This window comes from Schistocerca cancellata, chromosome 2, assembly GCF_023864275.1.
Source record: "Schistocerca cancellata isolate TAMUIC-IGC-003103 chromosome 2, iqSchCanc2.1, whole genome shotgun sequence".
NCBI classification, from domain to species: Eukaryota; Metazoa; Arthropoda; class Insecta; order Orthoptera; family Acrididae; genus Schistocerca; species Schistocerca cancellata.
The window spans coordinates 467241197-467256896 of NC_064627.1; the positions used below are offsets into that span (position 1 = coordinate 467241197).

Consider the following 15700-nt stretch of genomic DNA (forward strand, 5'->3'; position numbering starts at 1 on the left):
ATGACTAGACCACTTAATACAGTGTGTCCTACAAGGAATGGTCAATTTTCAGAGATATGACAGGAACAATCGTTCAAAGAGTCTAGTACACATGGGCTTTCAAATGCATACCTTAAGAGCTATGAGCACCACGTCATCTTCGATACTGTTAAACAAATCTCTTCTGCTGCAAGCTCTTTGGTTTTCACATTTTGATAAGTGGTAATATCATCCAAAACAAGGAAAAAATGTCTAGTAAACAGACTGTAAAGTGCATAGCATAACAGCTGTGAGCACTTACTCATCTTTGCTACTTTGAAACATCTCTTCTACTGAAGAAGTGTTCACAGATCTTAAGGTATGCATTTTAGGTCCCATGTTTACTATACCTTTTTGCTTCAAATGTTCGTTCCTATCACATTGCTGAATATTGACCATTCCTCCTGGGACATCCTGCATATTTCTTTATTGATAATGTTGTTTTGGATAATGCTATCATCAGATCAAGCCTTATAACTTTTAAAACAATATTCAGCGTCAAGCATCAATAAAATGTATGCCTCAGCAGCTCGTCAACAGTTGATGTTGCACTTAAGCATACATTTATTGATAATTGACACTCGTTGTTGTTACAGAAGTTTTCACCTGATGATGGCAGTATTAGAAATGACATTATAACCAAATAAATAAATACATTAAGTGACAACATTATGAAAAGGGTGGATTGCAACTCACACAATATTGTCATTATTCCATACTGGACTTTCCTTTATTTAATATATTAAGTAATCTAGCTCGCCTTCATTCACAAAATACGACTGCACCACAAGATGGATAACACACACTTCACATATTAAGGAAAAATCAATGAGTAGAATTTAAGAATAAAGGTGACTGATTTTTTCCATCTTATTGTTATTCCATTTCATTTCACTCTGTTGATTAATTACACTCTTCTACAATCTCTCATCACACTCACTATCAGCACAGTGTATGTTCGGTTTACATTAACTTATACTTTGGTGTGCAGGTACTGCACAGATACAATATTACAATAATCTCAAAAAGTTGGTGTCCACCTCTCATATTGCTCCGTATAATGTGCCAATTCATACACATCAAACATCAGTTTTGACAGCTGTGATCTGTTCTATGCTGTAAAGTTCTTTCCCTGTATCCTTATCACCACTGGGCACTGCATCTGCAGTAGGAAGGTTGATAACATTGCTACAGACTGGAAATGCTTTACAAAACTAGTGAGGAACAGATTTCCTACATCAGCAAACCCATTGTTACTGGGGACCAGTCACTGATCGGTATTTCTATTTTCACACAGGTCTAGATAATAACAGACACACCTTTCATTGAAGGTCCATTAACAATCTCAGTTCCCTGAGATGAACGATATTGTATCACCCAAAGAAGCTTTCAGCCACTCACACAGCCTACATCCAATAGGTCACTTCCCCAAAGTAAAAATCATTTACAAGATATGATCTCTACAGTCAGTTACATGCCCACTGTCTCCTCCTGCAAACTACTCACGAAAATTCCCCAGTCTATCACAGTAGATAATGTGCGACAGCATTCACATCACAAAGGAGTCCAACAACAACTTCAATACCCATTAACACCTCCCCTCTCACAGCACTCCAGAAATATACAGGGTACAGGGTGGGAACTCCATCCAGTATATCTTCTATTCTCGAAATCCTTTTGGATTAGAGCACTGCTGACCCCTTTGCCCTCTCTTCTCTTGAGATCTTGTACTCATGCCCCCCCCCCCCCCCAATGTTTCTATCCATTTTGTGCACCTCCCCCCCCCCCCCTTCATTCCAGTTTTGTGAGTGTAAGATAATTCAGTTCTCTTTTCTATACTTTCAAGATGCCACCTGTCTTTCCCTCTCTTGCCTCACACTACGTCTCCACCCTGTCCTTTCTCAACATCTATCAGTCTGAGCAATCACTACTGTCCTGAATGGTTGCATACTTCAAAATTGAAAATTTTTGATTTGTACTCAAAAGCCTGCTTTTCTGTACTGTATACTAGTCAGTAGCAGGTATATAGTAGTGATACCTTATTTTTGTTTATTGTTCAAAAGTTTATATTGTAATTTAGAATAGTTCTTTAGTTTTGTATCTTAGGCCCCATGTAATGTGAGCCCAGCAGTTTTAACTTCCTTGATTGTCTTATTAATCACAATGAACTGACACTGTTTTCCATAAAAAACATATAGCTTTATTGAAATATTGTAACACTAACAGAGAAAATCACGATGGTTCTCCATAAGTGATACAAAAAAGTCATTACAAATCTAAAAGTATTCAAAAATAAAGAAGCTGCTCAAGTCATCTCTCACATTAAATGTCAATAGGAATGCCCACACAATCGGTGTGATAATAGAGAGAAGAAATGCAGATATGTTAATAAGTACAGCTATTTCATTACTGTTTTCACTCTAAAGTGTTTTAAAATCCATTCACACACATTTCACATTTAATTATGTTGCTAATGCTGAACAGATTACTCAGAGATCACACCTTTGATGTGTGCGTTTCATTTCTTTGTTTTGGTCTGCGTGCGCCCAAAGGGACACAACTGCTGATTTAGACAGTTGGAACACTGTGGTTTTACTGGTAGACATATCTGCTGTCCAAATCCAACCAACAGGTGATTAACTTCTGTCCAAAGATCTCGAGGCAGCCAGGATTCCAAAGCAACACGAGTCTCTTCTGGTGTTTTTGTTGGTTTTTTCACCCAGCCAATGCGATTTGATATCCGGTGCACATGTGTATCAACACCTGTCAAAACAAATGATGTATTTCATTACTCAGCTTCAACATAACATAACATTGTGGTCATTTTAACTGATTCAATTGTGGGTTATTGAAGAAACAATGTATTTTGTGTTAACTAAATGAAACACTTTTTTGGCTTGTTGCACAAAACTTTATTATTTTTGCACAACCTAGGTTTTGGGTTGTCTCATTTTTCATTACACAACTGAGCACATGTCAACGTTTTAATCTGTTGCATTTTGAGTTTGTAAAAAATATCTCTGATGACTATTTTGGCACAGTTACTAAAGTCTTATGACATTCATTCATTAAGATAACATTTACTTTAACTATACATTGGGATAGAGCTATGTGTACAAGAATGGGTATTTGTATGATTACCTATTTATGAATGAAGGCACCAAGGATCCATTCTTAAGCAAAAGGTGTAATATTATATAAAAGAGGTAAACAATTGAACATGAGTCTTATGTTATCAAATTTATCCTGTCATAACAAGAAGAGAAGTTACTATCAAAAAGTTAAAATACGCTCGATATGATACCAAAATCCCAAGTGTTAGATCATCTAAGAGCAGATCTAGACCCATCCCTTCAGAAAGATATAGCTGCAAATGTACACAGAACAGAGGAAATAAAGCAGGCACCATGACAACGACTATGAGTTCATAGTCATCAAGAAACTTAAAATTAGGGCTGAGGGCCATAATGTGATCATTACTACACAGCTAAAGGGTAATCTTTAGTACTGTTAAATGAAACAGATGATATAAATGAAGTGGAAGAAATTTTCTAGTCAGTTCACCACATTGATAACCTTTTCAGGATTAGGTACGAAAATGAACATTTTATGATTTAATACCACAGGTGACAGGCCCATGTACAATTGACCATGTGAAAGACACTGCATGCTTCGGTCAGTTCCAGAAATGTCCGGTGTCTCACTCTGTGCTTTGTTAATTATCATAACAAAGGCGAGTTTGATGGGGAACTGGAGCTGTTTGAACAGGAAAGGTAAGTCTGTGGGTATTGTTGGTATTACTGGTATAAAAGCAGTTCGTACAGTTCCACAGCCAGTGTGTGTAACTTGAATTTTAATGGACTACCATGATCCACTTACTCACTTAGGCTAATAAAAGATGTTCGTGGAAACTGAAAATGTGGTTTAGACCATTGTCAAATGTGGAATATTGCACTCTGAGTGCCTCTGTTTGGTGTATATGCAGACAGATGCAAAAGGAAGTAATTCAGCACATTGGCAAAATGTAACAGCAAATGTGTGTCTCCACATGCTTATGATTTGGTGTTGCAATAATAATAATAATAATAATAATTCCCGTGGAGACCCGGGAAAAGAATAGGCCTCCGGTATGTTCTGCCAGTCGTAAAAGGCTACGAAAAGAACAAACCACTAATAGGGCTAACCCCCCTTTTAGTGTGATTACTTGGTTCAGGACAGAACTAAAGAAGCCTCGGACAAGCACCGTCATGGTCGGGGACGACGCTTGAACCCTATGCCCGCCCACAATGGTAACGACACTGCTAGCCAACTGGAAAATGATTTAAATCCAAATAGAGGTGTTTTGCAAGATATGCTTCCTGCAACCACCCTAGAAGGAAAACAAAGACAGAGGATGTTCTGTTATTACCAAGCAACAAACCTAGGAACCAACACAACTGGATACAGATCACAAGTATACACAACATTTATTATCAGATACCCAGAATTAAAATTTTTAACAGAACAATGACTAGCTGATCAGATCCGTGTAATAATCAAAAATAACAGGATACCCCAGTCAGAATTAGAAAACATCAAACAACAAGTACAACAAATACTAGAAAAAAATAATGTGCAATCAGAAGAAGAAGAAGAAAATACAGTAATGGACTCAAACATCCCAGAGCAAACAAACAAAGAACACGCATCAATTAAACAATCAGAGGAAAACGACATCTTAAGACAGCCACCAGAACAAGCACTTATAGAACACGAAGTGACACACATGTTAGATATAGAAGAAAAATTTCAGCTGACATATATAGAATACAAAGACACAAATGCAGACATTAGACCATTCTTGTAGAGACTACCAAATAACCCACAAGTCGAAACAACAATAACAACACAATCATACACAACAAAATAAATGAAAATACAACTATGGAAGAGTTACAACTACTGGTTTATATAGGAGCACTCACTACACTAAATATACACACTAGGCAGAGATCAGAACCAACCAACACACAGAAGAAACCCACAAAACCAGCATGGCAACACAGGCTACAGATCAGAATAGAAAAACTGAGAAAAGACATCGGACAGCTAACACAATTTATAAGAAATGAAATATCACACAAAAAACGAAAAAGGTTAGGTAAAATCTCACAACAAGAAGCAATAGAGCAATTAGATGAAAAGAAGCAGAAATTACAAGCATTGGCCAAACGACTTAGAAGATACAAAAAAAGTGAAAAATAGAAGGAAACAAATCCAAACATTCAACACAAACCAAAAGAGATTTTACCAAACAATAGATAACACACACATTAAAATAGACAATCCACCAAACATAACAGACATGGAACACTTCTGGAGCAACATATGGTCAAACCCGGTACAACATAACAGGCATGCACGGTGGATACAAGCAGAAACAGACTCATACAAGATGATACCACAAATGCCTGAAGTGATAAATTTGCAACATGAAGTCACCCGAGCAATTAATTCTACGCACAATTGGAAAGCCCCTGGAAATGACAAAATAATTTCTGGCTAAAGAAGTTCACCTCAACACATTCACATCTAACTAAATTATTTAACAGTTACATTGCAGACCCATACACATTCCCTGATACAGTTACACATGGAATAACCTATCTGAAACCTAAAGATCAAGCAGACATAGCAAACCCAGCTAAATATCGCCCCATAACATACCTACCAACAATCTACAAAATATTAACTTCAGTCATTACACAGAAATTAATGACACATACAACACAGAACAAAATTATAAATGAAGAACAAAAAGGCTGCTGCAAAGGAGCATGAGGATGTAAAGAGCAACTGATAATAGATACAGAGGTGACATATCAAGCTAAAACTAAACAAAGGTCACTACACTACGCATACATTGATTACCAAAAAGCTTTTGATAGTGTACCCACTCATGGTTACTACAGATATTGGAAATATACAAAGTAGATCCTAAATTGATACAGTTCCTAAACATAGTTATGAAAAACTGGAAAACCACACTTAATATCCAAACAAACTCTAATAATATCACATCACAGCCAATACAGATTAAGCGTGGAATATACCAAGGAGACTCGTTAAGTCCTTTCTGGTTCTGTCTTGCTCTGAACCCACTATCGAACATGCTAAATAATACAAATTATGGATATAATATTACTGGAACATACCCACACAAAATCACACATTTGCTGTACATGGATGATCTAAAACTACGGGCAGCAACCAATCAACAACTCAACAAATTACTAAAGATAACAGAAGTATTCAGCAATGATATAAATATGGCTTTTGGAACAGACAAATGTAAGAAAAATAGCATAGTCAAGGGAAAACACACTAAACAAGAAGATTACATATTGAATAACCACAGTGACTCCATAGAAGCGATGGAGAAAACAGATGCCTATAAATATCTAGGATACAGACAAAAAATAGGAATAGATAATACAAATATTAAAGAAGAACTAAAAGAAAAATATAGACAAAGACTAACAAAAATACTGAAAACAGAATTGACAGCAAGAAACAAGACAAAAGCTATAAATACTTATGCTATACCAATATTGACCTACTCATTTGGAGTAGTGAAATGGAGTAACACAGACCTAGAAGCACTCAATACACTTACACGTTCACAATGCCACAAATATAGAATACATCACATACATTCAGCAACAGAAAGATTCACATTAAGCAGAAAGGAAGGAGGAAGGGGATTCATCGACATAAAAAACCTACATTATGGACAGGTAGACAATTTAAGAAAATTCTTTCTAGAACAAGCAGAAACTAGCAAAATACACAAAGCAATCACTATATAAATACATCGGCTACGCCACTGCAATTTCATAACCACTTCTACAACCCTTTAGATCACATAACATCAACAGATACGAAGAAAGTAAATTGGAAAAAGAAAACACTACATGGCAAGCACCCGTATCATCTAACACAGCCACACATCGATCAAGACGCATCCAACACATGGCTAAGAAAAGGCAATATATACAGTGAGACGGAAGGATTCATGGTTGCAATACAGGATCAAACAATAAACACCAGATATTACAGCAAGCATATTATTAAAGATCCCAATACCACAACAGATAAATGCAGACTTTGCAAACAACAAATAGAAACAGTAGATCACATCACAAGTGGATGTACAATTCTAGCAAATACAGAATACCCCAGAAGACATGACAATGTAGCAAAAATAATACATCAACAGCTTGCCTTACAACATAAACTTATAAAACAACACGTTCCCACATACAAGTATGCACCACAAAATGTGCTGGAGAATGATGAATACAAATTATACTGGAACAGAACCATTATAACAGATAAAACAACACCACATAACAAACCTGACATCATACTCACCAATAAAAAGAAGAAATTAACACAACTAATCGAAATATCCATACCCAATACAACAAATATACAAAAGAAAACAGGAGAAAAAATTGAAAAATACATCCAACTGGCTGAGGAAGTCAAGGACATGTGGCATCAGGATAAAGTTTACATTATACCAATTACACTATCAACCACAGGAGTCATACCACACAATATCCACCAGTACATCAATGCAATACAGCTACATCCAAACTTATATATACAACTACAGAAATCCGTAATTACTGATACATGTTCAATTACCCGAAAGTACCTAAATGCAATATAACATATACCGTACAGTTAAAAGGAAGTGACGCTTGATCAAGGTCCGCGTCACTTTCCATTTTTAACCAGACTTAACGTCTGAGAAAGTAACGAAATAATAATATAATAATAATAATAATAATAATAATAATAATAATGACACATATGAGAAGAAGAAAACAGGTACACAAATTAAGATGATTTCTGACACAGCCAGTTCTGGGAAAAGGAAATTTAAGGATACTGCATTGGCTAAGAATCCTGGGAAATGAGGAATATCAGATCGGAGAGAGTGCTGTACAAGGGTAATGAGTGCATACAGAGACAATGGTAATCCTTATTTCTGCTTTAGTAGATATGTCATTAACTGTCTTCTGAAGCTGGAGATGTTATTTAGTTGTCTAATCTAATGCAGAAGGTTGTTCCATCGTCAGGTGCGCACTACTGAAGAACTAGGAGAAAGCAGCTGGATGATGGAGTCGTTTAGAGAGGATTTTGCTCTAATGGGAGTGAATATTTTTGCTATGTTGTTCAGACAAGAGCATTAACTTCAAGCAGAGATATGAGAGGCAGTCTTCATTGATAAGACAGCAAAGAAGACAGAGGGTATGAACATCTCTGCACTAGTCTGCACATGACGAGGATAGCTGTGCATATGATGGTGAAATGTGATCAAAAAGTCGAACATCACAGATATAATGAACACAGGCATTCATAACTATTTCCAGATGCTGTGAGCTTTCCTGAGAAGCCTTTTAGGATAACACTACCGCAATCAAGAATTGGAAGTACAAGTCCAGAATGAAATTTTCACTCTACAGCAAAATGTGCGCTGATACGAATCTAACTGGACTGAGACTCAAACTCGGGACCTTTACCTTTTGTGGTCAAGTATAAGTGTTTGTACAAGTTTCTTTATCAGTTGAAGAGGGACGAGCTTTTAATATTTTTGTAGGGCATGGAGCATTGCTGATTCCTTCTTCCATGTTGCAATTCTTGCTCAGTCCAATTTACCTTTTCATCTATAATTACTCCTCGACTCGCTGGGATGATTTTGGAGCACTTGAGAATCTCACTGTACAGGCTGTGATGGAAGATTCACAAAAATATCAAAATTTTACAAAAATGACTTTGATGGAGATGCCATCGATAAAATGGGGGCCAATTATCCTTCCTCCCATAATGCCGCATCATACATTAACCTGCCAAGGTCGCTGATGTTCCACTTGTCTCAGCCATCGTGGATTTTCCATTGCCCAATAGTGCATATTATGCCGGTTTACATTATTGCTGTTGTTGAATGACGCTTCGTCGCTAAATAGAACGTGTGGGGGGAGGGGGGTGGGTGTTTGGACGCGGGGATGCTAGGATCGTTGAGCATGTTCCACGTGTCCCCCGATCAGTCCACTGCTGTGACTGCCCCAGGTACTACCTGCAATGAGGTTGACCCCTCAGCCGTGGTTGAGTGGGAGATCATTCCAAAGTCTGGCAGGCAGTGAAAGACTTTCTGAGGGGCTGATCGTAGGGCCGCCCCAGTTTGTTTGACGTACAGGTTTTTGGCGTTATCTGTGGCCGACGAAGTCTCCAAGCCGGATTCGTCCACCCTGTTCCATAGGAAGCTCCTCGCCCCACAAGATCTGGGCATTCACAGAGGGTGGGCTTGCTGGTAGTTGGGAGCTCCAACATTAGAAGTGTATTGGGCCCCTTAGGAACAAGGCTTACAAGGAGGGGAAGGAAGCCAGTGCGAACTCCGTTGGCATACCAGGAGGAGTTGTTCCGGATGTGGAAAGGGTGCTTCTAGATGCCATGAAGAGTACAGGGTGCAGCCAATTGCAGGTGGTGGCTCATGTCGATACCAATGACATGTGTCACTTTGGATTGGAGGAGATTCTCTCTGGTTTTGGGCAGCTAGCGGAAATGGTGAAGACTGCCTGTCTTGCTTGCGAGATTAAGGCGGAGCTCACCATCTGCAGCATCGTCGATAGAACCAACTGTGGTCCTTTGGTGCAGAACTGAGTGGAGAGCTGAATCAGAGGATCAGGCAGTTATGTGACTGTGTAGGTTGCAGATTCCTTGACTTGCGCCATCAGGTGGTGGGTTTCCGGGTTCCACTTAAGACGTCAGGAGTCCACCAAACACAGGAAGCAGCTACACGGGTAGTGGGGACTGTGTGGAAGGGACTAGGTAGTTGTTTGGGTTAGAGAGTCTCAGGAAACCACAGAAAGGGGATTCGTCTACAAGAGGGCAGGTAAAACACATTAAAGTAATTGTAGAAACGATTGGTATTGTAGTTGCAAATTGTTGTAGAACCAGAGCTCCAAGCCCTAGCAGAAAGCACTGAAGCTCAAAGGGTCGTAGGTACAGAGAGCTGGCTAAAGCTGGAAATAAGTTCAGCTGAAATTTTTTCAAACGATCTAACAGTGTTCAGAATGGATAGATTAAATACAGTTGATGGAGGAGTAATTATTGCTGTCAAAAGTAGTTTACCTCATAGCGAAACTGCCAATCGGACTAAACTATTACTGACCCCCCCAGACTCAAAAGATATAGTTGCTGAACAGTTAAAAGAAAACTTGAGTCTCATTTCAAATAAATAACCCAATCATACAATTATAGTCGGTGGTGACTTCAATCTACCCTCAATATGCTGGAAAAATTATATGTTTAAAGTCAGTGGTAACATCATCCAAAATTGTACTGAATGCTTTCTCAGAAAATTATTTTGAACAATTAGTACATGAGCCCACTCAAAGCATAAATGGTTGCGAAAGATACTTGACTTCTTAGCAACAAATAATACTGGACAAATAGGGAGTATCATGACGGTAACAGGGATTAGCAACCACAACACAGTTGCTGCTAGGCTGAATACCGTAACACACTCAACCATCAAAAAGAAACACCAAGTACATGTATTTAAAAAAGCTAATAAAAATACTCTCAATGCCTTTTTAAGAGACAGTCTCCACTCCTTCCATTCCGATCATGTAAGCACAGAAAAGATGTGGAATGATTTGAAAGAGATAGTATCGACAGCAATTGAGAGATATATACCACATAAATTTATAAGGGATGGTACTGATCCCCCATGGTATACAAAATGGGTCATATCGCTGTTGCAGAAGCAATGAAAAAAGCATGCCAAATTTAAAAGAAAGTAAAATCCCCAAGATTGGTAAAGTTTTGCAGAAGTTCGAAAGATAGCGCATACTTTAATGAGAGAGGCTTATATTAATTTCCACAACGAAACTCTGTCTCAGAATCTGGCAGAAAACCCAAAGAGATTCTGGTCATACTTAAAGCACACCAGTGGCAAGACGCAATCAATACCTTCACTGCGTGATAACAATGGTGAAGTCACTGACGACAGTGTCACAAAAGCAGAGTTATTAAACACAGTTTTCCAAAACTCCTTCACCAAAGAAGACAAAATAAATATTCCTGAATTAGAATCAAGAACAACTGCCAAGATGAGAAACAAACGTAGATGTCCTTGGTGTAGAAAAGCAGCTTAAATCAGTTAATAATGGCAATGCCTCCGGTCCAGACTGTATACCAGTCAGGTTCCTTTCAGAGTATGCTGATAAAATAGCTTCATATTTAGCAATTACATACAACTGCTTGCACGCAGATAGATCTGCACCTAAAGACTGGAAAATTGCTCAAGTCACACAAACACCCAAAAAGGGAAATAGGAGTAATCTGCTGAATTACAGGTCCATATCACTAACGTCAATTTGCAGTAGGGTTTTGGAACATATACTGTGTTTGAACATTATGAATTACTTCGAAGAAAATGATTTATTGACACACAGCACGGATTCAGAAAATAACATTCTTGTGAAACACAACTAGCTCTCTATACTCACGATGTAATGAGTGCTATTAACAGGGGACGTCAAATTGATTCCATATTTTTAGATTTCCAGAAGGCTTTCGACACCGTTCCTCACAAGCGTCTTCTAACCAAACTGAGTGCCTATGGAATATCACCTCAGTTGTGCGACTGGATTCGTGATTTCCTGTCAGAAAGGTCACAATTCATTGTAACAGATGGAAAGTCATCGAGTAAAATAGTAGCAGTATCTGGCATTCTCCAAGGAAGTGTTATAGCCCTCTGTTGTTCCTGATCTGTATTAACTAAATAGGAGACACTCTTAGATTGTTTGCAGATGATGCTGTCATTTACCATCTCGTAAAGTTATCAGATGACTAAAACAAATTGCAAAATCATTTAGGTACGATATCTGTATGGTGCGAAAAGTGGCAGTTGACCTGGAATAAAGAAAAGTGTGAAGTTGTTCACATGAGTACTATAAGGAATCCGCTAAATTTTGATTACGCGGTAAGTCACACAAACCTGAAGGCTGTAAATTCAACTAAATACTTAGGGATTACAATTACAAATAACCTAAATTGGCACGATCACATAGATAGTGTTGCGGGTAGAGCAAACCTTGGCAGAGCACTTAAAAGGTGCAACAGGTCTACTAAAGAGATTGCTAACACCATGTTTGTCCACCCTATTATGCAGTACTACTGTGTGGTGTGGGATCCACATCAGGGGGGCTGACAGATGACAAAAAAGTTCAAAGAAGGGCAGCTCGTTTTGCATTATCGCAAAATTGGGGAGATAGTGCCACAGACATGATACACAAGTTGGAGTGGCAATCATTAAAATGAAGGCGTTTTTCATTGCAACGGAACCTTCTCAGGAAATTTCAATCACCTGTTTTCTCCTACGATTGCAAAAACATTCTGTTGACATCCACCTTCATATGGAGAAATGATCATTACGATAAAATAAGAGAAATCAGGGCCTGCACAGAAAAAATTTAAGTGCTCATTTTTCATGCACACCATTCGAGAGTGGAAAGCTTGAAAGTGGTTCACTGAACTCTCTGCCAGGCACTTTACTTTGAATAGCACAGTAATCACGCAGTTGTTGTTATTTAATCTATGTTATAAAACTACTTTGTCCAATTCCTTTAACTGTGGATATTCTGGTAAATTTCCTCTGTGGAGATGTTAGAAATTGTAGCCATTTCAGCCAATCAACTTTGCTTCTTATCTAGGGTCCTGTAGTCCATTAACTATACATTTCATAATACTGGCCCTTTCTTGTACAAACTAATTAAATGTTAAACTTTGCCTGAGTCCACTTCCTGGAAGCTCCCCCCCCCCCCCCCCCCCCTCCTCCGACATGTTGCTGATTTTTGCTTCACAGAGGGTGTTGTTGTTGTGGTCTTCAGTCCTGAGACTGGTTTGATGCAGCTCTCCATGCTACTCTATCCTGTGCAAGTTTCTTCATCTCCCAGTACCTACTGCAACCTACATCCTTCTGAATCTGCTTAGTGTATTCATCTCTTGGTCTCCCCCTACGATTTTTACCCTCCACGCTGCCCTCCAATACTAAATTGGTGATCCCTTGATGCCTCAGAACATGTCCTACCAACCGATCCCTTCTTCTGGTCAAGTTGTGCCACAAACTTCTCTTCTCCCCAATCCTACACAATCACAGAGGGTATCCTTTGCAATACTAGCCTCCTGTCCCATCAATGCCAGTACATGTTTAGAGCTGTTAGTTACATTGTGGATAACACACTAGTCTTTGATTCACGTTTTCTTGTTACTGTATGGCCATCTCCAATGTGAAAATTTTTCTTTCTCCCTCACTAATTCTACATAATACAGGATGTTTCAAAAATGACCGATATATTTGAAACGGCAATAAAAACTAAACGAGCAGCGATAGAAATACACCGTTTGTTGCAATATGCTTGGGACAACAGTACATTTTCAGGCAGACAAACTTTCGAAATTACAGTAGTTACAATTTTCAACAACAGATCGCGCTGCGGTCTGGGAAACTATAGTACGATATTTTCCACATATCCACCATGCGTAGCAATAATATGGCGTAGTCTCTGAATGAAATTACCCGGAACCTTTGACAACGTGTCTGGCGGAATGGATTCACATGCAGATGACATGTACTGCTTCAGCTGTTCAATTGTTTCTGGATTCTGGCGGTACACCTGGTCTTTCAAGTGTCCCCACAGAAAGAAGTCACAGGGGTTCATGTCTGGCGAATAGGGAGGCCAATCCACGCCGCCTCCTGTATGTTTCGAATAGCCCAAAGCAATCACACGATCATCGAAATATTCATTCAGGAAATTAAAGACGTCGGCCGTGCGATGTGGCCGGGCACCATCTTGCATAAACCACGAGGTGTTCGCAGTGTCGTCTAAGACAGTTTGTACCGCCACAAATTCACGAAGAATATCCAGATAGCGTGATGCAGTAATCGTTTCGGATCTGAAAAATGGGCCAATGATTCCTTTGGAAGAAATGGCGGCCCAGACCAGTACTTTTTGAGGATGCAGGGACGATGGGACTGCAACATGGGGCTTTTCGGTTCCCCATATGCGCCAGTTCTGTTTATTGACGAAGCCGTCCAGGTAAAAATAAGCTTCATCAGTAAACCAAATGCTGCCCACATGCATATCGCCGTCATCAATCCTGTGCACTATATCGTTAGCGAATGTCTCTCGTGCAGCAATGGTAGCGGCGCTGAGGGGTTGCCGCGTTTGAATTTTGTATGGATAGAGGTGTAAACTCTGGCGCATGAGACGATACGTGGACGTTGGCGTCATTTGGACCGCAGCTGCAACGCGGCGAACGGAAACCCGAGGCCGCTGTTGGATCACCTGCTGCACTAGCTGCGCATTGCCCTCTGTGGTTGCTGTACGCGGTCGCCCTACCTTTCCAGCACGTTCATCCGTCACGTTCCCAGTCCGTTGAAATTTTTCAAACAGATCCTTTATTGTATCGCTTTTCGGTCCTTTGGTTACATTAAACCTCCGTTGAAAACTTCGTCTTGTTGCAACAACACTGTGTTCTAGGCGGTGGAATTCCAACACCAGAAAAATCCTCTGTTCTAAGGAATAAACCATGTTGTCTACAGCACACCTGCACGTTGTGAACAGCACACGCTTACAGCAGAAAGACGACGTACAGAATGGCGCACCCACAGACTGTGTTGTCTTCTATATCTTTCACATCACTTGCAGCGCCACCTGTTGTTGAAAATTGTAACTACTGTAATTTCGAAAGTTTGTCCGCCTGAAAATGTACTGTTGTCCCAAGCATATTGCAACAAACGGTGTATTTCTATCGCTGCTCGTTTAGTTTTTATTGCCGTTTAAAATATACCGGTCATTTTTGAAACACCCTGTATGTATATGATGTTTTTGTGTGTTCCTTGCTGTGTTGCATTGTTTAAGACTAAGACTTTTGAAATAGGTTAACTGCTCACGCAGGGTGTAAAATGTGAATCAGTCTAGACACACACACACACACACACACACACACACACACACACACACACACACACACACACACACACAAAAATAAATTAGAGACAAAATACACAACATCAACCCATAACAATTGAGCATAGTCAGTACAGTAGGACATCCTTTAAATCTAAATTATTCCCACTTTCAAGGGAGCTATTACAAGAAATAGGGAAGGTCTGGCAATGGGCTCACCACTATCCCTCTTGCTAGCAGAAATGTTCAAGGACAAGTGGGAGACTGAATTTCTTATGAATAAACTACTGACAAAACACACAGTATAAGCAGCTATGTAGTATGGTTGTCAACAGTCCCTTAACAGCCACCACTCTGTTAGCAATGGAAAATTTAAGAATGTTCAAACTAATTATACAGCTAACAGTGTAGGTGTCTCAATGCATGACAGATGGAACAGATTTACGTGAGTCATTCTATGGACTACAATTTCACAGGATCAAAAGAAGCTACAGCGACTTCTTGAAGATGAGAATCCGATGCTACTAAATATGGTACATTTACAACTGAACTACTAGTGTTTTGATGATAGTTTTAGGTGTCCTTATATGGAATGTGAGTTTATATTTAATGTGCAGATTATTTTATTAATCTTAAACTATTGTAATAATTGT

The 15700-nt window shown here is 39.1% G+C and overlaps 1 protein-coding gene across 1 annotated transcript in view; it reads right to left on the bottom strand.

The window, feature by feature from the left end:
• Positions 1-2195: 2195 nt before the first annotated feature.
• LOC126161986 (endonuclease III-like protein 1) overlaps positions 2196-15700 on the bottom strand; it is a 32398-nt gene continuing 18893 nt past the window's right edge. The window contains exon 4 of the mRNA XM_049918187.1: positions 2196-2781. Within this exon, the coding sequence (XP_049774144.1) occupies positions 2537-2781 (245 nt within the window). The 3' untranslated portion in view covers positions 2196-2536. The remainder of the gene's footprint in view (positions 2782-15700) is intronic.